Source organism: Rhynchophorus ferrugineus, unplaced genomic scaffold (genome assembly GCF_030347505.1).
Source record: "Rhynchophorus ferrugineus isolate W39M unplaced genomic scaffold, kcgeb_rfMv2 rfM4, whole genome shotgun sequence".
NCBI lineage: Eukaryota > Metazoa > Arthropoda > Insecta > Coleoptera > Curculionidae > Rhynchophorus > Rhynchophorus ferrugineus.
Window position 1 is genome coordinate 46,940,233 of NW_027472583.1, and position 24,508 is coordinate 46,964,740.

The 24,508-nt window shown below is 32.5% G+C and overlaps 1 protein-coding gene across 2 annotated transcripts in view; it reads right to left on the minus strand.

The window, feature by feature from the left end:
• Positions 1-2,588: 2,588 nt before the first annotated feature.
• The window catches only part of LOC143196535 (nucleolar protein 4), a 121,639-nt gene continuing 99,719 nt past the window's right edge, over positions 2,589-24,508 (minus strand). The window contains exons 4-11 of one of the 2 annotated variants that reach the window (XM_076404278.1): positions 18,017-18,071; positions 17,814-17,956; positions 17,614-17,757; positions 8,394-8,600; positions 3,888-4,034; positions 3,665-3,828; positions 3,440-3,609; positions 2,589-3,378 (exon numbers count right to left, since the gene is read on the minus strand). In XM_076404278.1, the coding sequence (XP_076260393.1) occupies positions 3,215-3,378; positions 3,440-3,609; positions 3,665-3,828; positions 3,888-4,034; positions 8,394-8,600; positions 17,614-17,757; positions 17,814-17,956; positions 18,017-18,071 (1,194 nt within the window). In that variant the 3' untranslated portion in view covers positions 2,589-3,214. Of the gene's footprint in view, positions 3,379-3,439; positions 3,610-3,664; positions 3,829-3,887; positions 4,035-8,393; positions 8,601-17,613; positions 17,758-17,813; positions 18,072-24,508 lie in introns of both variants that reach the window. The other variant, XM_076404279.1, reaches the window with a different exon arrangement.

A 24,508-nucleotide genomic window follows, 5' to 3' on the forward strand; every position in this document is an offset into this window, starting at 1 on the left:
TCCTAAACATATGTGGCAACCGCCACGACCCTTTAGGTCACCACGAATTCACCACCAGCAAGTACAAAGGTTGGCAACGCCGGTGGATTGGTACCATGCAGTTCCAGGCGATAAAAGACCATCACGACGACATCTCGTTCTCTTTTATTTTCTCCAACCCCTTTCTAATAGTACCACTTCCACAGCAGTACCGTACTTCCTCTACCTAACCTAATATCCTGTCAATTTTCCCGTTGACCACATGTATAATTTAATATAAAAATAAACAGTATTTCTTCAACCAGTGTTTTCAATTCTCGTGCAAATTCTTTCCAAAAATAGTAGTGAGTGTTCTGACAAATAATCGTAGCGGCAGCCACACATTTCGACCGACTGACCGACCCAACGAACATTCCTAAACATACTTGAGCCTAGCGACATCTATTAGGGAAACTGATAATGACTCTCCGTTATCCCTCGTAACAGGTGACTTGTAAGTGCACATAGGAGAAACAGAATGAGTGCACAAAAAGAACATGACAACTGTACGGACAAAAGATAACACATAAAACACCAAGATCTAAAAATAAAAAGACAGTAATTTATTATCTTCTTTATTAATTTCGTAACACTTTTTCCACACAGATTGAGGTAATTTTTGTCAAATTATGCAGTGTATAAAGTGAGTTAATCTTTTTCATAACTAAATGCTCATGAAATATCTCACTATTATATTTGAAAAGCACCTGATAGAACAATCTTTCCTTAAAATAATAGGCTACAAAACATATTGTGCCTTACATCCGGCTAACAAGGCTAGAGGCGACAATGCAATTGTAATAAGAAAGACAAAAAAGCACTACGAAGAAATGCATCTTAAGGAAGACATTAAGGAATGTATCATCATTTTGAAACTTCGCCAGAGAAACGCAACCTTCCGGTGGTGCAACTGCACATACTCGACCTCCAACATAATGCTTCTAGAATCCACCGGCTGGGCGGAGCATAGTTTTACCAAAATTTACGAAAAATCTGAGGTAAATTCGAACCTGTGATCTATTGACCATCGATCATATTCTAAGTAAATCTAATCTATGAAAATGATCTTCTAATAAAAATTAAATAAAATTACTTCAAAAATACCCCACCACATTCACAATAAAGCAGTATTTCAAGACAAGGCGATGAAAGACTGTTTTTAATTTTAGTAATTTAAAATATAAACTAATAAAACTATTAACTTTTAAAATGTATACCTCCAAATTGTCGACAAAAGGTAATTTTATGACAAAATGGTGGAGGAACTTTTAAAAATATATTGTATTATTCTTCTATATTTTGTTCCAATTTACTAATATAACTTTTAAATGGCTCCACCATATTTTCAAAAAGAAAACATTTCAAGATGAAATGGCGAATGAACTTTTTAATAATTTAGAATTTTAAGCGATAAAATTACTGGCTTTTTAAAAATGTTAATCCTCCAAATTGTCATGAAGATATGTTTCTTTACCAAATGGTGAACTAAACTTTTAATTTTAGTCTGTTCCAGCTTTATAATTAAAAAGGAGGCAGGACTATAAACTTACACTTCTGCTATTTTAGCTCAATCAAGCTTTTATGTTAATTATAAATTTTAAAATATATTCAATCATATTGTCATCAAAATTATTTCATGACGAAATAGTGACGGTATTTTATTTAGTTCAATTAAGTTATTAATAATACTCAGTCAATTTAGAATCAATATATTTATATTAATTAAAAATCTTTAAGTGTTGTAATCATTAATGAGTGCTGGTATTTTAGCTGGGTACAACAAACTGAATATACTTAGGTATATTATAAGGTACAATAATTAATAAACATTGAATGTTATATAAAGGTGTTTGTTTTTAATGATTGCGTTAGCAAAAGGAAACATGTTTAAGGCATAAACCAAATTTTAAAAAATATATAACTTTTAAATGTATTCTTCCATATTGGCCTTATAGCAATATTTATGACGAAATAGCGAAGGATATAAAATAAATTTGGAATAAATAAACTATTCCTTTAAAACAGTTATCAGTAAAATAACACAATCAATAATATAATTTGAGAGAAATATGCATTGTCTTTAGGCATTAAATATTTAGGAATATAAGAAGATACATTAATTAATAAACATTGAACGCTTAATAAAACTATAGATTTTTATACTTAAATTGCAAAACCAAAGATAATTAAGAATAAAACAAATAAAATTAAATTTATTTACTTTAATTATTTTACCCCAATATTGTAAGCGAAACAATATTTCACATTGAAATGGTAAAGGTTTTTATTTTATTTCAATTAATTAAATTAAACTGAAAACCAACAATAATGCCAGTCAGTAGGCTTAATGCCGAGGACCGTGGTTCGAAGCCCACGTTAAACTGTAGGTCCAGTCCAGATAAACCCCTTTAAAGAAAGGAGTCTTCAAAATACATATATAAAAAAACAAGTCAAATAATTTTTTAAATTTCTAAAGAATTAGTAGCAAAAAGTTGTTGAATTTCTATTATATTTGTCTAGATCCAAAAACCCATGAGGAAACTAAATTTTATAAAAAATCAAACTAATTTGAGTTCATATAGGTACATTCTTTATTATCACTAGTAAATAATTTCTGGCAGTGGATTTGAAGACAAAAATACATTTACCAGATACTGTATATACAAGGGAAAGAATTGGGAATTCTTTATTGGAGAAGGAAGTGTTTAGATGGTGCACTGTTTTTGCAGAGCTAATCCAAATAAATGGCATAATATTTCAACGATTTAGAAGTATTTCATATTTAATAATCACTTTCGTAATAATCACAAATAATACAAATATTTATTCAGTAAGTAACTGTGATGAAATATTATCATATATCTGAAAATAGCCCTGCATTTTTAAATAAAATTGTAACAAGGTACACAACTACGGGATAATCACAGGAATTTATTAAATATATTCAATATAAATAATCATTAATAGTAAAATCTATGCAATAAAAGAAAACTACATACATTAAAAACATTCATTTTTTTTATAAAATATATAGTCTTAACTAGTCAATTCACACCCAATATGAATGAGTAAGTACTCATTATTTTCCTGTATTTATTTTCCTTCATCAAATAAATAAATAGTTTCTTTCATATCTTCGTCTTTGGTAAGATAAAATTCATAAATAATCGCTCTTCTAGAGATTCATTTCTGCTCCTTACTGTTGCTGCAACAGAAGCTGCTCCAGCTCGTCAGCGGACCTCAACAGGAAAGCTGCCGATTCCCTATAGCCGGTTATTAACTGCCTTACAGCCGCCATTTCGCCTGTGTTCAGCTTGTGGTTAACGAGAGGCTTCTGCTTGAGACTCAAGTCGGCAGGTCCTAATATTAAAAAATAATGTAATAAAAATCGAATTGGTTTTACAAAAATTAAATTCTTTACCGGTAGTTAAGAGTCCGGCTGCTCCGAAGGGGGGTCCGGGAAATAGGGGATACGGTCCTGCTCTCTGAAACGCTTGGGAGAAATTGGGTCGATACATTGCTGTCGGTGTGGAACCGGTGGAATTTGATCCCACGCCATTTATAGTAGCGACACCCAAATTGTTGGATGTACTGTAAAAAAATGTTACAGTATATTGCGTGGATTCTGAAGGTATATTTAATTTACCTTAATGATGTTTTAATGTCGGTGGTTATGGAGCCTTTGGTCGTCGAATTCGGGGTGGTAGAGGGCGCTGTTGTCGATGGGAAAGTCGTCGATATATCGTTCTCTAGTTTTGTACTATTGGGAAAGTCTAGGGATCTAGTTATGGCCGCGGTTGTATCAGTTGGCTGAAAACAAGACGACAAAAGCTCAATATCTCGATTCGTAGTTGACGTACGTTTCCTACCTGGACGCCAGGTACGACAGGCATAGGCTGGCTGACAGGTTCCAGACCTAGCCTCATTCTCTTCGCGTTATGGCTCTCGTTCTCGCATGCTGTCGCTAAAATTTGCTCAGCCTGCACCGACGTCAAATGTGCGGGCGTAGGCCTTGACTGCGAACAAAAGACAATGTCATAACAAAACTATTCATAATACTATATCAGATGCATTAGACGTATAAAAATAATTCCCACAGAAGCTATTCAGTAATACTATTATTATTTTATCGGGTGATCAATGATAACAGTAGCGGTGACATTAAAAAATTTATATATATATATATATATATATATATATATATATATATATATATATATATATATATATATATACTGTAAGAATTTAAGATTACAGAAGTTAACATATTGAAAAATAATGAATGACCACGTTTTCAATATATCAGTATGTTTTTATTAAAAATAGTAAATGTTGAATGGTGTATATTATTTTGAAACTTTGTTTTACTATATTTTCATGTATACTATGGATGTTTTATTGTCAAACTACAACCGATATGGTATTAGGTCTTCATGGTAGAGAAAATTTTTCTGTTGATGAAGATAATTTTTAGGCCTTTAAGGTGAATTTGCGCTATACTCGTTAAAAGCTTAAAGTAGAAATTTAAAAAAATGGGAACATTTAAAGGAAATATCTATGTAATCAAACATAGAACAAAACACATCTCGGCTACAGGGAAAAATTGCTGTTACTTTGCATCTTTGTAACAAAATCTAAGTTATTTAACCTAAAATGATTACAATAAAAAATATTGTCAGAAATATACTGAAACATACCGAAAACTCCAGTATATTGCCCGTTGATAAATCAAGATCAAAATCACACTTCATATTCAACAAACGCAATGGATATATAAAGGAAACAACAATAGACATATATCGCAAAGCAAGTCTTCAAGAATTAAATGAGTTAAACTACGAAATTCTACCCCATATGCCATATTCGCCAGTTATCTCTTCAAGCAACCTACGACTTACTCAAGTACGCCGACAATTTAGCTACCAATCAAGAAGAACCATGTCGAGAATTCTCAAAAACACCTTCAAATGTTCATGTTAACAAGAACCATATAAATCTTAGTCGAAGATGTCAAGAAATAATCAAGAACAATAATCATCAAAAATATCAAAATCTCCAATGAAACTCAATAAAATGAAATGGGTAAATATTTTTCAGAATTCTATATCTCCAGATGGCATTAAGGCCACGTTTTGAACACTGATGACTACTATGACCCAGAAATCAATCACCAAGGTAGACCATGCGAGAAGTCGCTTAATTAAGGAAAAGCCCATAGAATATGGAGGATTAAAAAGTAAAGATTCCTTTTTGGTGGAAATCAATATGAGTATTCGTCATATTTTGTTTTTAACTAAAAGTCGAAATTTTATAATACTTAATTTAACACCTTATTTGTTATACTTTTACCAAAAATGTGTAATATTTGATGTGATTTTTAAAACCTGAATACATCTAATATAACTCAAACATAGAACTTAATATGCTACTGTGTTCGAATTGTTTCCTGCGGTTAATGAATGACGGGGACAAGAGCACCGGAAACGAAAAGGGTGCAACTCTGATACTATCACTGTCCCAAACATTTTTCAGGTATCTCTTATAAACAAAACAAAACTCTTATATAACAAATAACGTTTAATTTAACACCATAACCCTAAAAAAAATTGAGCTGATTTACTAATAACAAGATGATGCCAATTCCCTTTATTAAAATCAACAGAAAGACATACTACCGGCTAGGTTGACGCAGTGGCAGGACGGTCCTCTTATTGTTGCGATAGTCGCGGGTTCGAATCCTGCTGCATGGTCGTAAATTTATGTTTGTGATTGTTTAATATTTGTGATTGCTCTAGGCAAGAGTGCAAAATCCGACAAGGAAAATGATCCCAGTCATGCCTGTAGCCAGGCTGGGTAAGACCGGATGTCTTCTGAGATGATTTTTAAGTTGGTCACTCGCCAGTCGGTAGACTTAATGAGGAGGATCGTGGTTCGAAGCCCACGTTAAACTGTGAATCCAGTCCTGATAAACTATCGGTGACTTTAAAATATTAAAAAAAAGACATGTTTATTTATATTACATTCTAGTAAGTCAATGTAACGTCCTTTATTAGTTATTATATCACAGCTCTGGTATATTGCTGACATGAAAGAAATATTCATCAATATTGGACCAACGATGGTCAATTTTACTTTAGAAATATGTGACGAATTCATTCACTTTTCATTCGACAGACATGCCCAAACTATTAAAACCTGAATTTTTGAATTTATACCTCAACTGTATTGATTGTGGCATCTTAAACTAACGACTTCATTTATAATACAATTTGGAGATACACGTAAAAAACAACTTAGCCGAATCGGCTTATTATTTTGGCAGAAGATGATTTTTTCTGATTTCTTCTCCTGTACTATTGATCTCAAAAACTTGAGCACCTGCACTTGCTCTAAGTAGATAATAGCACATTAATTCTCACGGTATATAGCTCTACAGTCCGAACTATATCATGAAGTATGCTAAAAGTCTCAAAATCTATATAAGCGAATATAGCGCTATCTTGTATATAGAGCGTTTGCTATATATGGAAGATCCATTAGTCTTCAAGTATTAAAAAGTTATGCCAAATATTTAGGAATAACAATTGAAATCAAATTGACATTTTATACATTTATATATATATATATATATATATATATATATATATATATATATATATATATATATATATATATATATATATATATATATATATTAGACCTTAGTATATTGCTGACTTGCATGGAGGCCTAAGGATCCCTATAACTAGAGATATATTTGAAACAATACTTAAATAATGCGTAAATCGATAGAACAAAATTACAGCTCATCACCGCGCAAACGCCATGCAATTTCTGTACATCTTTTTTAGTGTATTTTAAAGTGTCCTTTTACCAACGAGTGTTTATCTGGACCCGATCTGACACATAGATGGCGCTACTAGAATTAAATCCATATGTTTTTAGTTAGCCCTAGCTCTCAAAAGATGCGTGTATAAATTTGACAGCTGACGGATCATTAGTTTGTGAATTATAGCATTTTAAGTGAAGCAACTTTTGTTATTGTGAAAAAAATTGATAAAAAAGGGAATTTCGCTTGTTATTTTAATATTGCATTTGGAAAAGAAAAAATACAGTTGAAGCAAAAAATTGGCTTGATGTCGACTTTCCGAACACTGTCCCAGGAAAATCAACCATCAAGGATCAGTACGCTAAGTTTAGACGTGGTGAAATGAACACCGGAGATGTTGAACGCAGTGGACGCCCAAAAGAGGTTGTTACAGACGAAAACATTAAAAAATTCACAAAATGAGTTTGAATGACCATAAATTGAAATTAAATCAAATCGAAAACACTCTAAAGATATCAACTGAACGTGTACATCATATGATTCACGAATATCTGGGTATGAGAAAGCTCTGTGCAAAGTGGGTGCCGCGCGAGCTCACTTTTGACCAAAAACAACGACGAGTTGATATTCGGAGCAGTATTTGAAGATTATTGAGCGTAATAAACCCGAGTTTTTGCGTCGATATGTGACAAAGGATGTAACATGGCTCTATCATTTCACTTCGAAGTTTAATCGACAGTCATCCAAGTGGAAAACACACGATGAACCCGCTCCAAAGTATGAGAAAACGCAACAGTCGGGTGGCAAGGTTATGGCATCTGTATTTTGGGATCCGCATGGAATAATTTTCATGACTATCTTGAAAAAGGAAGGACCGTCAACAGCGACTATTACACAGAATTACTGGACCGCTTGAACGACGAAATCACCGAAAAAAGGCCGCCAGCGACTATTTCCTGTTCTCAGATCTCAAAAGAATGCTCGCTGGGAAGAAATTTTCGTCGAATGAAGAGAATTCCCGAAACAGAGGTCCATTTTGAATCAAAGGACAAATCGAACTACAAAAATGGTATCGAAAAGTTGGAGGGTCGCTATAATCAGTGTATCACCCTTGAAGGGAATTATGTTGAATAAACAAAAATTTGCAAAACAATGTGTTTTTCTATGGTAGGCCGGGGACTTTTCAATAGACCTCTTAGGTACTCTATGATGTTATGTTTGACAAAGGATACAAATTTGTTAAATACAAACTTAAGAATTTAATTGTTATATTATTCTTATAGGTTTAACTTGTAAATGATGATTATTACTGATTGTGTTTTATGACTATAAGAATTGATGTCTAACTAAAGATTTCATTCATAGAAATATTAATTAAATAATACTACGTTAAATATTCGTGTTAAATCAATAAATTAATTAAACGATAAGTTAGTAAGTGAAGCGTACCCAAAATCTTATCTAATTTCGATAAAAATATATATAATAGTAATCAATATAAAGATATAACTAGAGGCAATTTTTTTCTGTAATTACGAACACTTACCGCATCCCATGGGGTATTCGGGTCTCTGGCCCTTTTGTTCCTCCTACAGGATTTCAAATACGTCCGTATCCTCTTGCGAGCACGCTCGGCGAACTCCGGAAACTGCCTTGTGCAAGAATCGATGATTGCCTGGATCTTCTCCTTGGGCTGCTTGCTGATCGGCACCATCCGGTCCAAATTCTCATCGACAAATAACCGAACAAACATCTGAAAGATAATTAAAATTAGATGTAAAGGAATGAAACTAATTTTATATAGTATAGTAAGTACTTTTTTTAGCTTTTTTCATGACTTTCAAAGCAAATTTATTCATAAAAATGAACAAAAACTAATTTAAAATGTACTATTTTGTTTGAGGGTATTTTACCCCCTCCCGTTAAAACCATATATCGATTACTATAAAATTTTGGGATTTCTGGGAACGAAATTTAATCAAATGATATTCACAAGTCTCTATAGAGGTCTGCTTTATAAGGAGAATATTCTGTAGCCAAACTACATTAAGAATGCATCAAACCTTCCCAGCCAATCCCTCTGATTTTTTGCTAAGCCCCTAAAAATGGGTAGCTCAACATTGTTGCGATGGTAAACAACTGATCTTTTTTAATGGTCTGCTTCAGTTGCATCAGTTGTTTCCAGTTTGATCAGGTTTTAATAGCTCATGATGAAACATTCCTTTTAATCCCTCCAAATATCAATCAATACGATTCTATAACCAGTCGTGAAGCTTTTCCAGGTTTTGATCAAGATCTTTTTAGAACATTATTGTCGTACATAATCCATGCGTTGCATTCATTCGTTTCAAAAATGGCTCAATTTCGTTTCCCTCTAACAACGATTGACAACAACTCTGTTAACTAAATTTCCACTGTTAATTCTTTTGTAACTAAAGCTTGCTTCTTTTGATATGTAGTATTATATAAACGGTCTAAAATAATATTATGATCGATCTTTAATTTCTTAACCATATCATGAGATGAAACATGTTTGAATTTTCGATCGATTGGCCAAGGTTAAGTTTCTTTTCAACGTTAAGATTTCCGGAACCAAAACAAGCAAACCAATTCCAACATTGAGGTTAGCTCGAGCGCGTAAAGCATCCATCATCATAAACACTATACAAACTTCGATGAAATTTCCATGTATTTTTTTCCTTTTCGAAGGTAAAGAAATAAAATATGAATTCTATGGAAAAATGCTATAGTATGGCTTCAGTCGATATGTATTAGGTACTAGATACATGTAGTATTAGAGAAAAAGGACAGAAATAATTTTTATCAAACTTATATATGGAGAATATCGAAAAAAGTTAAAAGATTAAAACACGTTGATATACTTTACTGATCGAAAATCAATTCAATTAACAATTTGGATTATTTGAACAGCTTCACATGCTGCTTACACAAATTTGGCAATCGGAAAGAATACCGCCCATATGGAAGAAAGCGATAATTGTACATATCCTGAAAAAAAGGCGACAGTAAACAGTGTAAGAACTACAAAGGTATAAGACACTTCTCTATTGACAGGAAAGGGTTTACGAAAATCATACAAATGAAACTTCAAAGGACACGCGAGGAGATAATCCAAGAAGAATAAGAGCTACGCCAGCTGATGAAGGAACGTATTAGATGTGGAAAGCATGCCATTGTCGCTTTTATTTATTGTCACTCTGCTTTTGACTGTATGCATTGGCCTTCACTCTGGGCAGCTTTAGAGCTGAACATATTCATCTAAAGGCTATTAAACTTCTTAGGCCTGCGAGTACGAAATAATTGGTTAAATCTAAGGACGAAAAATGTTTAAAAACAGACATTGAATTCAATATGTTGCTACAAACTCCTTGACCAATATGATGTTCATTGATGATACCGATATAGTCCCTGATACGGATGTTAGGACCTCTTGCATTGTTCATTATTAAGTTTTAAACTGGCAAACGTTGTTTTAACGCTTCGCTTAATTTGATGTATTTCAAATTGTTACTTATTATTAATATGATTGAAAATGCCGAAGCCAGTAAAATTCAGGGTGATAAGCATTTTCAAGCAGCGGTAGCTGCACTGAATATTAGTATGGACACAGTGACTGAAATATCTCAAAAAACGACAACTGCAATATTAGATTCACCGAAGAGAAACCGTCCTCATACGAAGCGGGTGATGAATCAAGATTAGCTTGATGTTAGCTCAGAGAGATCAAATATATGATGAAATGAATAAAACAGTGAGTGTTTTTTTTTCAATATAAACATAATTTAGTACAATTATTTCAAAGGGAACTTCCAGATATTACTTTTAAAAGAATACAATCTTTAAAAGCTTATAATATATAAATATAGCAAAAATCAAGGAAGGCTTATTATTTCAATTTGTGTATTTAGATAGCACATGGATATTTTGGAATAAGACCATTATACCGTATCTGTTGAATGAAAGGTGAACGAATTCGGCATAGATTTCTGTGACCTTTTGAGTAGAAGGCACAATGAACAAAGAATGTTCTGAGAAGTCCTGCTGCACCAACAGCAGCGAAATGGTTCATAAGTAGAAACTCTCTACAAGAAGCGGCTATGCAATAATGATGTTGATGAAAATTTCGATAATAATTCTTTTTGTAAAATGCCCATTGATATAAAGTTATTTATGCAACTAAAATAAGTCATTATAGGCCAAATTTAATCCCGGAGTATTTAGCTATTAGCAACAGTCCAACTTAGTTCAGTTTCACAGTTTCTCTAAACCCCATTTTTATCATTCCTTGCTGTTAATTTACAACATTTCATGTTACTAACAACAGGTTGATGCCATTGTGAAAAAAATATATACAAATACCATATTAACCTAAACAAAAAATACGTAATAGACAGAAGAAGAAATTGTTGTAAATATGACGAATGAGATCCTTACGAAGGACAATCCAATGAAGCGCTTCCAATATCTGTTTTACCGGTTTAACATTATGTCACCTAGAGCACGACGAATATGATAGTCAAGCTACAATTATTTATAATAGAAAAATCTAGTTAATCATGCAAAACAAATGGTTATTTATTAAATAATGTAAATAGTGTTTAAAAAATATCTCTTTGCTTAAGCGTAGTAGAAAAATAGAATTGTCACAAAAAGCTTCCGTATAGTAAATTATCATGACTTCAAGAAAGTAATGAATCCGTACCACTTTGAGTTTAAGTTTTTAATGGGTCTCTGGGGATCTCACACCATTACTATCTACGGTTGGAACTATTCGAACACGTTTGTACACAAAAAAAACCTGCTTTAATTGCTGAACATACATAACACAACATTTTACTGCAGTGAAAAAGATGGTAAAGGAGGACAATCGAATTATCTATAGCATGATATGTGAATTGACAATTAAAATATTTGTAATTGTTTTTGTACCTCAACATCTAACGCTTAACAAAAATCAGAACATGTGAAACAATAAACTTTAAACATACCAAATAAAACTAAAATTAAGGAAACTGGAGAAACTGATGAAAATTTGCTACAATAAAACATTGTATCTTCCTATTCTCATTAACTGCGGGTCTTCTTACGTGTCTACAGACATGTTTTGTTATATTAAAAATTAATAGTTTGCTTTATATCCTACAAGTATTATATTATACAGAAATATGGTTATTACGAACGAATAAAATAGCTATATTGAAAAAGAGCTTAATTTACATTTACTTAATATCTCTCCTAAACTGCTGAAATTTATTTGCACATATGATGAAAGGTAAATTTAGTTTTCAAATATTAGTCCAATGAACAATAGAAAATACGCCTTAAATATTTAAGATAACGCTCAAACTTATTTTTGGTTCAAAAAAAAAACATTTGTTGAAATTATTAACTATTCCCAATTTAAAAAAGCAGATTTTTATATAAAATTGACAGTTTTAAATATATGCTTTACTAGTTATAATTAATAGCCATAATATCGTACTTAGGACTTAGTTATATTAACATTTTCAATATGCGGTATTCGTTCCGGATGCTAATCGACAATATAAATACGAATATCGTATGATTTCTGCGACACAATAAATTAACTACTTCAAAAATGAACAACAAATACATCATATTTTAAAATAAGCGTTGGAAGTACAAAGAAGTTCAGTTTTTCAAGATTGAAGTGAACTTAAATTTAATCTATGTCTATTAATTGCGAATAACTACTTTTTCCATCATTAACGCTTATCAAAATTTTAGTATATTCAAGTGATATAAGATAGGAACAATGTCCAACAAATATGGTGCGCGAGAAAATTTCCATTTCTATGTTTCCTACACTTTCGCATCTCTTATTTTGGAGGTTAAATATACAGTTCTTAAATTTTAAGAACAATTCACTATAGATTTTCTTTTATTAATATTAATAATTATCATATACTTCTTGAGGCACTTGATACGAATTAACTGTTATTTACGTTTATAAATACTCTTCTTTAAAAAAAAGTTTCTGCAATTAAAGATTATAGTTTATTCGCAAAACCAAAAATACAGACATATACACACAATACAGTAGGCGGCCCAATCTCAAGGATCAAGAAAATCTCAATGATTCACCTAAAAGAACATATTGCCAAATTGCGTATTGCCAAAAAAATTTTGTAAAAACCCTAACTCTTTGAAGGCTAAAATTCATAAGGCGAATTCAAATTCTAATTCAACCCTCTTCATCCAGCTGTCAACAACACCGATGTTTCTAACTTGCTAAATATCTTACTAAGATAACCAAGATAATGACTAGTCAAATAAATCCCGTGGACGCGATTTTTAGTTTTAATGTAGAATTCCTTCTTGAAAAGTCAGAAAAATAACAAGTAATTATCTATCTATCTTAATATTCTAGTCAGCACCCCACTAAAACATCCTAATGGTTTAGTCATGTGGACGACACCTTTGACATTTAGAATCACGGACTGGACAAACTCAATCAGTTTTTGACGCACCAGAACTATCCATTAGCAGCAACCAATTCATCATGAATATCGAGAATCATACTTAGTTATTATTTAATTCTGACAAAGGTTCAACAGTCAAATAAGAATCAGGTTTACAATAAACCAGCACATACAGACAGATATCTCAGTCTACGTTATACCATCACCCACACGAAGTTACCCATTCTGAGTTTTTTAATTTGCAGGGCCTTTATCATATCCAAAGCACATTCTTTTAAAGAAAAAATCGTGTCTTCTGGATACAGTCTGAGAGATTTTTTACGGCACATTGTACAAGTATTATCACGAGTATCTATTTATAATATCTATCAGTACTATCTATTAATGTTCCTTAATATTGGTCTGGTCTTCAAGTCTAAATCTAAGTGTTTAGACTGTATCTTAGCCAGCCAGCGTTTGATGGATGTACTCACTTTGGTAGAGGTCTCTTCAACCTCCGGGTTAATCTAATATAGTCAAGTAGTTGCAGTATATTAACGTTCTTATGTTCCCGAATCTATCTCATTTATAGTTTTAATAAGCTTGAACCATATTGGTATTAAATTTCTTTGTACAACCATATAGTGCATACCCTAGGTCTAAGTTAAGTTCAACGTGTGTTTATATAATAACATGTTTTATATGTTTATATAATCATGTGTAACATCATCATGTATTTATATATAAGTTGCCATTATATGGTTTATATAATATAATTATTATTTTATTAATATAATATAATTATAACAACTTTTTTGAACCTCATACGATATACTGTCCGTTTCTTCTTAAAATATAGTTTGAAATATGTTAATAAAAATATCTTCAAATCAGCATGATATTCAATACTCATCATCTACAGAGAAAGAGAAAGAGAATTATCTTTTTCTGATTGAAAGAATTTCACTAAAAATACTCGCAATTCAAAGAAAAACAGACCGCACTGGAAGGGTACTAAACTAATACAATATCAAAAATATATTCCAATTGCACACGAAGATATATCAACACCTAACCAATAACTAAAAGAAATTCGCTAAAGGTCATAGTAATGTAAAAGGTCACCTGGGAAAAGAAAGAGGATAATAAATACACGGATAAAAATATCAGCAAATAATCCAGTCAACTTTGGTTGAATAGTGGATGGATGCTAGCCACAACATTGAGTTTAGATTCTCTGGTTTTTTAAATATTAGGCAGAGTATGAGAAAGATTATAGATTGATCACTCAAACGTGACAATCCGATCCGGAGAGTTTGAGTATCAGATCTCCCGCCCTGAAGATATGATCTTTAACGGTTACGAAACGTCGACAAACGCGACTTAATTGACGTACTATCACATATCCCTCGTACCTATTAATATCACATGATTCACGTAACAAACATTGTAGGTTCTTGTAAATAACGATACTTTAAAAGTAAATATTGGTATCAGTTACAATTTAAAAATCAAATTAAATATTTATATTGACTGGTACAGCTACTTGACCTATAAAAGTATCTCGAATGAAGCCATTTATACCAGTGCTATATTACTAAATATATTTTATCAGTATGAAAAGCATGAATGAAGGAAAATTGCGTTAAATTATAGATAAAATAACAATTATTTTAAAAGAGCATAGTATAAATTGCTGATATTAAGTTTCATTAATTGCTAACTCACCTTCGTTTATGTGTACACAAATATTTCGTATAAGTTCTAGATTCTAGAGAATATTTAGCATCACTTAAAGTAAATAAAACGATAAATTGATAAATTTATTAGTATCCACAGGTGAATACATTTTTGTGGAATTTATTCAAGTGCTATATTATTAAATATATTTTATCAGTATGAAGGGCATGCACCAAAGAAAATCGCGTTAAATTATAGATAAAATAACAAAGAACATAGAACCTTGAAGCTTCATGAGTAGACAAATGTGCTATAGTCCGATGAATCATCGTTTACATTGTTTTCTACAATCCGTCGGGTTTATGTACGAAGAACCCCAAAAGAAGTCTGCAAACAGGACTGCCTGCTTCCTACAATCAAGAATGGATGAGATTCCGTTATGATTTAGGCGGTACTATCGTTATGTTCAGGTGCTCTTTTCATTCCCTTCACTGATTGAATTACTGCGACTGAATACATCAACATTCTCAATGATGAAATTCTTACTACGACTAGCATATTGCTTGTAAACTCTGCTATATTCAAAGATGATAAAGCCCATACACACAGCCAAAATGGATTCAGTCTCTGTATGAGGAGCATTGAAATATCATCAACCATCTTCAATTAACCGTTATGAAGAGTTTTAGAGCAGAAAGTGAGGGGTAGATGTCCATCTCCAACAACGTTGAAGCAATTGACGAGCTTTTTGGTACACAATGGAACAACATTCGGTTGAACGCTATTCAGATACTTTACGAATCTATTCTGCGAAGAATTACAGCTGTACTATATCAGTATCAAATTACTATAACTTTCTTAAAAGCCAATAATATTTTACTAATTTGCAAATGATTTTAACGAATATTTATTAGGTTCACAAAAAATTACCCGCTGTCTAGAAAAACAAGGCAGTATTAACAATTTTCAGGTATTGCCGATGTTGTATCAGCATCTCATTTAATTTTGTATACGAATTTTAATTATAATTATGGTATTTCTAAGTACTACTTATTTGATTGATTGAATTTTTTATATTCATTATTCATATGCTACCAGAAAGCAGAGAAAAATAAAAGAAGCCTTTCCGAATAAAACCGTAGTATTATTATTAAATTCATGAAATACCACATGGAAATAATAAGGGCCTGTAAGTATTTTGATCAGCGATATCTATTGATAAAAATGAGAAATAATCTACGTACAAACTGTAAAAACTGTTAAAAGATATATCCCAACCGTCCCAGCCCTTTTCCATTTTCATTTATTTGGATAGACTACACATGGGTTGGCTGAAGATCACTTCCCTTCTAATGAAATTTTGAGAAAATCCAACCAACATTGTTTATCCAAAACCTTCAACGATATCTAATCTTTTCGACCGAGAAATCAACTGCCGAATCATATGCCAAATTGTAATGAATTATAACAGTGTAATATTTTTCCAAAATAAAAGGTCGAGTTTACGAAAGAAATTACTAAACTCAATACAAAAATTTTCAACCATTGAAACGTGAGAACAACGAACATTTGGCTGGCTAACCGCAACAGTCGGTTGGCAAGGTTTATGGCCTCTGTATTTTGGGATGCGCATGGAATAATTTTCATTGACTACCTTGAAAAAGGAAGGGCCATCAACAGCGACTATTACATGGCGTTATTGGACCGTTTGAAGGACGAAATCGCCGAAAAACGACCGCATTTGATGAAAAAGAAAATGCTGCTTCACCAAGACAATACACCGTGTCAAAAATTCATAAACTGGGCTTCGCTTGCTTCCCCATCCACCCTATTCTCATGATCTGAGCCCCAGCGACTATTTCCTGTTCTCAGATGTCAACAGAATGCTCGCTAGGAAGAAATTTTCGTCTAATGAAGAGGTGATCGACGAAACTGAGGCCTATTTTGAAGCAAAGGTTAAATCGTACTACAAAAATGGTATCGAAAAGTTGGAGGGATGCTATAATCAGTGTGTATCGCGCTTGAAGGGGATTATGTTGAATAAAAAAAAACTAACTTTGCCAAAAATGTGTTTTACTACGGTAGGTCGGGGACATTTCAATATATTTGATATTACCGAAGGTACCAAATTGAAACATCATTTAATCCATATCCTGTCAGAATTTTATTGCCACAAATAAGAAAGTGTACGGTAGAGCAAATGCTCATATTAGAAACAGAAGTTACTTTACAGAGTTATAAAATTAATCACAAATTTCTTAATCTACTAATTAAATCATGTTATGTACGCGAAATATGCTAATAATGTTAACTCAAATGCAATGGGCTGATGCAGAAGCAAGAATAACATAAAAGCTAAAACAAAATCGCCAAAAGCAAATGTAGATCTTAATAGCAATGGTTTAGAGCAGGTGTAGATGCATATAACTTGATACTTAATCTGATATATAGAAAGTTATTAATATTTCAGTCCATAATAACAATTCGTTTATAATGACACTTGCTTACTGACAGTCTCTTATCACTTGGCACTTGATATATGCAATATTTATTGGAAATAGAAATTTTTACAAACACTCTTTTGGTACATTCAATACAGGAATTTAAACTTGAAAACAATGAATAAAAATCAATAAAACTTACATTAAAAGCCTTTAATCGTTCAGGATCATGGGCCTGGGCATCGATTTTGTCATCGGAATCATCATCGTCATCATCCTCGTCATCCTTGTTCCCGCTGGAGCTCGTCTCGTCATGAGCTGAGCCCGTTTCAGCATTTACTGGACTCTGCAAATAAACAAGCACGTCGGAAATTAAACACTTTCTCACTAGCTGGCACTTACAGGTTGATCTCGAATGGATGGTGGTGTCGTTTTTCCTTTAGCAAGACCCAAAGCCGTATGGTATTGAGCCCACAACCCTGCCATTTCTTCGTTACCTGATATCGACGACATGTCGGATGCTTCGACATTACCGTTTTTATTTCCTGCAGAAATAGACATCACTGAAGAATATTTCGCGTACTCGATACCAAACACACACTTACCGTTATACGTTTCATCACCGTTCTCTTCGGAAGATTCAGGTGTCGATAAATTTTCCTACAAATCAACGTTCGATTAGTCGATTTTAAATAAAAATGTAAATTCAGAAAATTAGTTGATAGAAATTAGTTGGTTAAGATTATTTGCATTTAATAAAATTCCTCTTAATTTTAGATAAATTAGAACGATAGACGAACGGACTTAATTTTTTTCTTCTTTAAAAATGGTAATTTTAACTAGAAGTATTGACTCAAATAAGAATTCAGTTTAGGGTTTCGGTGAATGGAGGTAAAACGAAATGAAACAGTGGCGTTTACATTATGTGACCATTATTTATTGAAGTAATAATAAAAATGTGGAAAATACAAAATAGATAAAACGGATGGCAGCGGTGTTACCTGGTGACGAGGCTTGGGCAGTCGATGGTGCCACGTCTAAACCAAACGATGGTCGTTTACTGAATGATTGGAAATACCCTTCAATAACATCCCAGATAAACGTCTCGGGGTTACCAGCTATTCGTTATCGGGCTCTAGTTGGCGCTGTTGGCACCCGCCTTTGTTCAACATCTGGGATTATATTTCTGGGTATTTTGTAGACCGTTATTCCACTATGTAAAATTCGACATGCCTCAAGGTCCCTATAAGCACCCGATGTGTCGTGTAAAAAAATTGATGATCAAAAATTATAATTAGCACCTTAATATACAAAAATACTAGATTGGAAAGTTACGAGTTTCTATACTGAATACTGGAGTGATGGAGAAAATGAAGTGACCGCGTTACAAATATTGAACAAGAGACATGGCTGAAATGTTCATAGTTTCAAAATAGAGTGGAATAAACACATAAAAAAGGACACAATCAAAGAATACCAAGACAGCTCGATTTACTGGTAAGATTATGATATTAGTTTTCGTGCAAGACAACTGCTGGGCAAGGGAGAAATTGTATTCCATCAAAATAACACGTTAGTTGAAACATGGTGCTTCAAATGGATTCAAATTGGATACTTCATTACGCGCCATATTGGCCAAATTTAAATTATTAGCCAACATAAATTTAATATATTCAAGAAATTAGTCTGTAGTAAGATGTAAGATTAAGTAAAGGGTCAATCCAAAGAGACAATAACTAAACAGATCTGACAGAAGATTCTAACAGAACTATATTATCTGTTTTATATGTATCAGAATAATGATACAAACTGACTGATTACGAATTGTAGATAAATTAATAAAACCAGATGAATTAACAGATTTAGTGATCTTAGTATGCTCATCCTTCGGCAAGTACAGAAATATTAATTCAGCATACTGATAAAAAATAAGTCATAACGTGCTTTTAGTAGCATGATTAACTAAATAATTTATCTAATATTAATAATTTTAACATGATTACTTTTCATTTAATTCATTATCAATTTAATTTTATCTTCATTAGTTAAAAATCCAACTGACTTAAGATATTATATTAAAGTTATATATAAAGAGAGAATGATAGGGTATAATAAAATAATCTGAAAATGGTTGTGAAAACCTACTTTAAATTAATAAAATAAAACACGACAAAAAGGTATAGTATGAGTTAAATTAATTTATAAGTTTAAATTAAGTTTCCAAATAGCAAAGTACATAATTTCAAGCAGATAAAATGGTACGGTTGTTACGCCAAATTTATATAACAACGATAATATAAAATAGAGACAAAAAGAGCTAAAATAACTACAATTATTATTTTAGCAAACACTTATTACATTATCACTTTTAAAGCGTTAACAGCTATGTTATGTTAATCTGTATCTACAAAAAGTTGTTAATAATATACTTGGTTTAAAAATGTATTTAACCCATATTAAAATTAAAAAAAAACAAATAAAATTATTATAATAATATTTTTAAAATAAATAATAAAAACATCTACAATTAACAAAAATATTAGTATGATATAAAAAAATAAGCTCCGAAATTCAAGCACATATTTACTTATAAACAAAGTTTTCGTCTTTTATACGTTTTTCTTATATAAGGTAGACTAATAGTCTTTCAATATTTGAAAAGTCTGATGCTTCCGCACAATGTTACAGACTTTTTCTGCCGATATTGATACAAATGATCAGACAAGGGGATATGACATTTCTGATTATAGCGACTCTCCAACTTTTCGATACCATTTTTGTAGTACGATTTGTCCTTTGCTTCAAAATAGGCCTCAGTTTCGGCAATGACCTCTTCATTCGACGAAAATTTCTTTCCAGCCAGAATTCTTTTGAGATCTGAGAACAGGAAATAATCGCTGGGGGTCAGATCTGGAGAATACGGTGGATGAGGAACCAATTCAAAGCCCAATTCATGGATTTGTGCCATCGTTTTCACTGACTTGTGACACGGTGCATTGTCTTGATGAAGCAGCACTTTTTTTTTCTTCAAATGCGGCCGTTTTTCGGCGATTTCGTCATTCAAATGGTCCAATAACGTTATGTAATAGTCGCTTTTGATTGCCCTTCCTTTTTCAAGATAGTCAATGAAAATTATTCCATGCGCATCCCAAAACTACAGACGCCATAAACTTGCCAGCCGACTGTTGCGTTTTCCCACGCTTTGGAGCGGTTCATCGTGAGCGGTCCACACGGATGGCTGTCGATTGGACTTCGGAGTGAAATGATGGAGCCATGTTTCATCCATTGTGACATATCGATGCAAAAATTCGGGTTTATTACGCTTGATCATCTTCAAATACTGCTCCGAGTCATCAACTCGTCGTTGTTTTTGGTTAAAAGTGAGCTCGCGCGGCACCCACTTTGCACAGAGCTTTCTCATACCCAAATATTCATGAATCATATGATGTACACGTTCAGTTGACATCTTTAGAGTGTCTGCTATTTCATTCAATTTAAATTTACAGTCATTCAAAATCATTTTGTGGATTTTTTAATGTTTTCGTCGGTAACCTCTTTTGGGCGTCGACTGCGTTCACCGTCGTCGGTGCTCATTTCACCACATCTAAACTTAGCACACCAATCCTGATGGTTGATTTTCCAGGGACAGTGTTCGGAAACTCGGCATCAAGCCAAGTGTTTGCTTCAACTGTATTTTTTCCCTTCAAGAAACAATATTTTATCAACACGCGAGATTCCTTTTTATCCATTTCTTTCACAACAGAAGTTGCTTCACTCAAAATGAGTTAGGCTCACTGAGGGTTAGGGCTAACTAAAAATATATGGATTTAATTGAAGTAGCGCCATCTATGTGTCGAACCGCGGACTTTTCAATTAACCTGTTAGAAAGAAAACAACTCAAGACTCAAGTAAGGACTTAGAGGGAATTATCAGAGGGTGACCTAAGCAAACCTGCGATAAATGTGTCAGAGAAATACTGAAGAAGAGAGGGTAACCCTGGATGTAGCAAAAAGTCTGAGCAGATAGACAATAGACGTTAAAACAAATTACAAAGGACTAGTATTCAAACAGTTAGTAATATTATTGAAAAGAATTTTAAAAATTTTAAAGTGAAAAACAAGAGTACACAAGTTCTTGAATAAAAATAAACTAAGTTGAGTGTATTGTATATAATAATCATATATTTTACTGGTAATCATTTTGCTGAATCAAATATCTCCAAGACATAATTACCCACCAGACAATATAACAATTAACAATATCGATACATTTCGAACAGCAATAAATACTACATCATCAAGCTACTGTAGCTGTAACGAACAACAAATAATTTATCCATTAATTTCTTATTCATTCAGTTTATCATAATCATAATAACAATTAGACCCATCGTTTGAGTAATTATATCATTTAATGTTATATATTTAACAAGTAATAAATTGATTATTCGAATTAATATTCTAATCTATCTATGAATTATTGTATGAACGTAAAATAACACTTAATTCATGTTATTAATATTTTCAGAGCTGGACATAAGCATCAACATAAGCCCTGTCTTCTTATAACTATGTTTCTTATGAGATGCTTCTACAGTGCCTCAGTTAAAGTCGTTGTTATTAATGCAAACAGATTGATGAGTACCTTTTTGATTAGAATGATATTCTATTATATTATCTAAATATTTATATGATCCGCGACAAAACTTTAGCACACTGTAGATTTTTCCTTTCAACGCTTAACACAAATAAGTTTTTAATTCTTAGATTCTACAATCCATGCAAACATTACCGGCAGTTATGGTTTGCTTACAGATATTTTTACATCAGACCTAGAAGTAAAGAAAAAAACTGATCAGTTTTTTAAATTTTTATTTCAACAATGGGTACATACTCCTTTATTTATTAATAAGCTTCAATCAGTGTCTGCGACAGTGTTTCATATAGGTTTTTAACATAATCTTGACTGAACTTTTTCCACTCATCAGGGATAGTTTTTTGTTATTTAGTTACAATATCGTTAAAATGTTGCTGTGGTGTGTACATCATTGCGAGCTGTGTACTCAGATGTAAAATTGTTTAACATCTGAGTACACAGCACGCGCTAGCTTACACCAACAATTTTCAATAATATTAAAATCAGCCGGCTTGTTTGACACAGTAGTTAAAGCGTCAAAATGTCCCTTATAATGTTGCGATAGTCGCGGGTTCGTATCCTACTAGGGTATTGTGGTGTCAAATCCGACAAGGAAAATGATCCCAGTCTCGCTAGTCTCATCTCAACAAGTATCTGTAAGACGCAGCGACCTTGAGGCATGTCGAATTTTACATAGTGGAATAACGGTCTACGAAATACCCAGAAATATAATCCCAGATGTTGAACACGGGCGGGGTGTCAGCAGCATCAACTAGAACCCGATAACGAATAGCTGGTAACCCCGAAACGTTTATCTGGGATATTATTGAAGGGTATTTCCATTCATTCAGTACCGGACAATCGTTTGATTTAGACGTGCCACCATCGACTACCCAAGCGTCGTCTCCAGGTAACACCGCTGCCATCCGTTTTATCTATTTGGTGTTTTCCACATCATTTACCCTAAATTACAAAAAAAAAATCAAATCAGAGGAGCCCTCTAACTAAGCCCGTGGTATCTTATACACATTTGTTAATACTGTATTCTGAAAAATAGTCTTCAACGAATTTTGAGTTTTTTTTCGTAAATATTCGGCCATTTTAGGTATTCCCAACTTGACGTTTCCTGAAGTTGACACAGTCCAAAAGTGCGTCTAAGAATAAATGGAAAATATTTAAAAGGTACTTAGAAAAACCGCTAATATCATGAATATTTTGTAATATCATATTCGCACTGGACAAACTGTATCAATTACACTTTACAACATTGTTGTTTCATTATCTTATTTGCATTAAAATGTTGTAAAATATAAAAGCTAAAATAAACTAAAAGTAAAAGTTAAATTCGGCAACATTGTGACGTATTGTCGTCTTAAATTGAGTTCAGTACTATTTTAAATAGACTGTAGATCATCCGAATTTTCTCTCATTATTTTATTTGTCGCTATTTATATTTTCCCCGAATTTTATAATACAAGTACATTAGTCACGAACATAAGAGTGGGGACAACGAAATATGGAATAAGCCAACTGTTGACTGATAAGTGAGTGACTGTAGCAGATAATATCTGTTATGTAAACATAACAAACACAAGTAGATTGAGGTACAATCAAGCAACACCAGATGATTAGAGCTAAAGAAAGAACTGAAGCGAGAAAAAGGGATTATTTGATGTAAATCATACAATAGTGGAATTGTTGGTCAATATTTATTTCAAAAAGATGGCAAGCATAATGCAATACAGATATTCCTATCGGTTGTAGATGTGCGAATTGTATGATAAGCATGGTGGAATTTTTTAGCAGCTGCTATTCTAATGAAAAACTTGTTCCAGCATATTACTTTACCAACAAGCAAAAGTACTACATCATACCCGACCCAATCCATTTTTTGATAATTAAATTCGGCAATAGTGTTGTTAAACATTTGAAGCGCAGCTGCGATTTGGTATTATTGTACAGCTTATATAGAAGTATGTTGTAGTTCATATAAAATAATAATTAAAATGTATTGATTATACGGAAGAAAATCCAAATTATCCGTACATAATTAGTTGTAGCTACACAAGCAAATACTAAAACCTATATGGACCTTCAGGTATCCAGTTATGTCATGGTTAATACCAAGCCAATCCCCCAATAACTCGAATTTTATTGATATTTTTCTTAGCTAATTTTGGCTAAGCTAGCTTAGCCAAAATGATATTAAATAGTTCCTTAAAAAATTACATATGAAATTTCAATAGCAATATCAAGAAGCAACCACAATCAGAAGACAATTCGCTATAGCTATAAATTAATACTATGTAGTTATGCTCTAATTTTTATCCAACATTTAATTAAGGTACTATTTAATAATGTATAATTAAGCTTGTTTAATGCTTTGTGATACCACTAAATAATTATCTATATTTGTTCATAAATTCATTTTCATTTAGCTTGTTTTATTAATAATTGTTTGA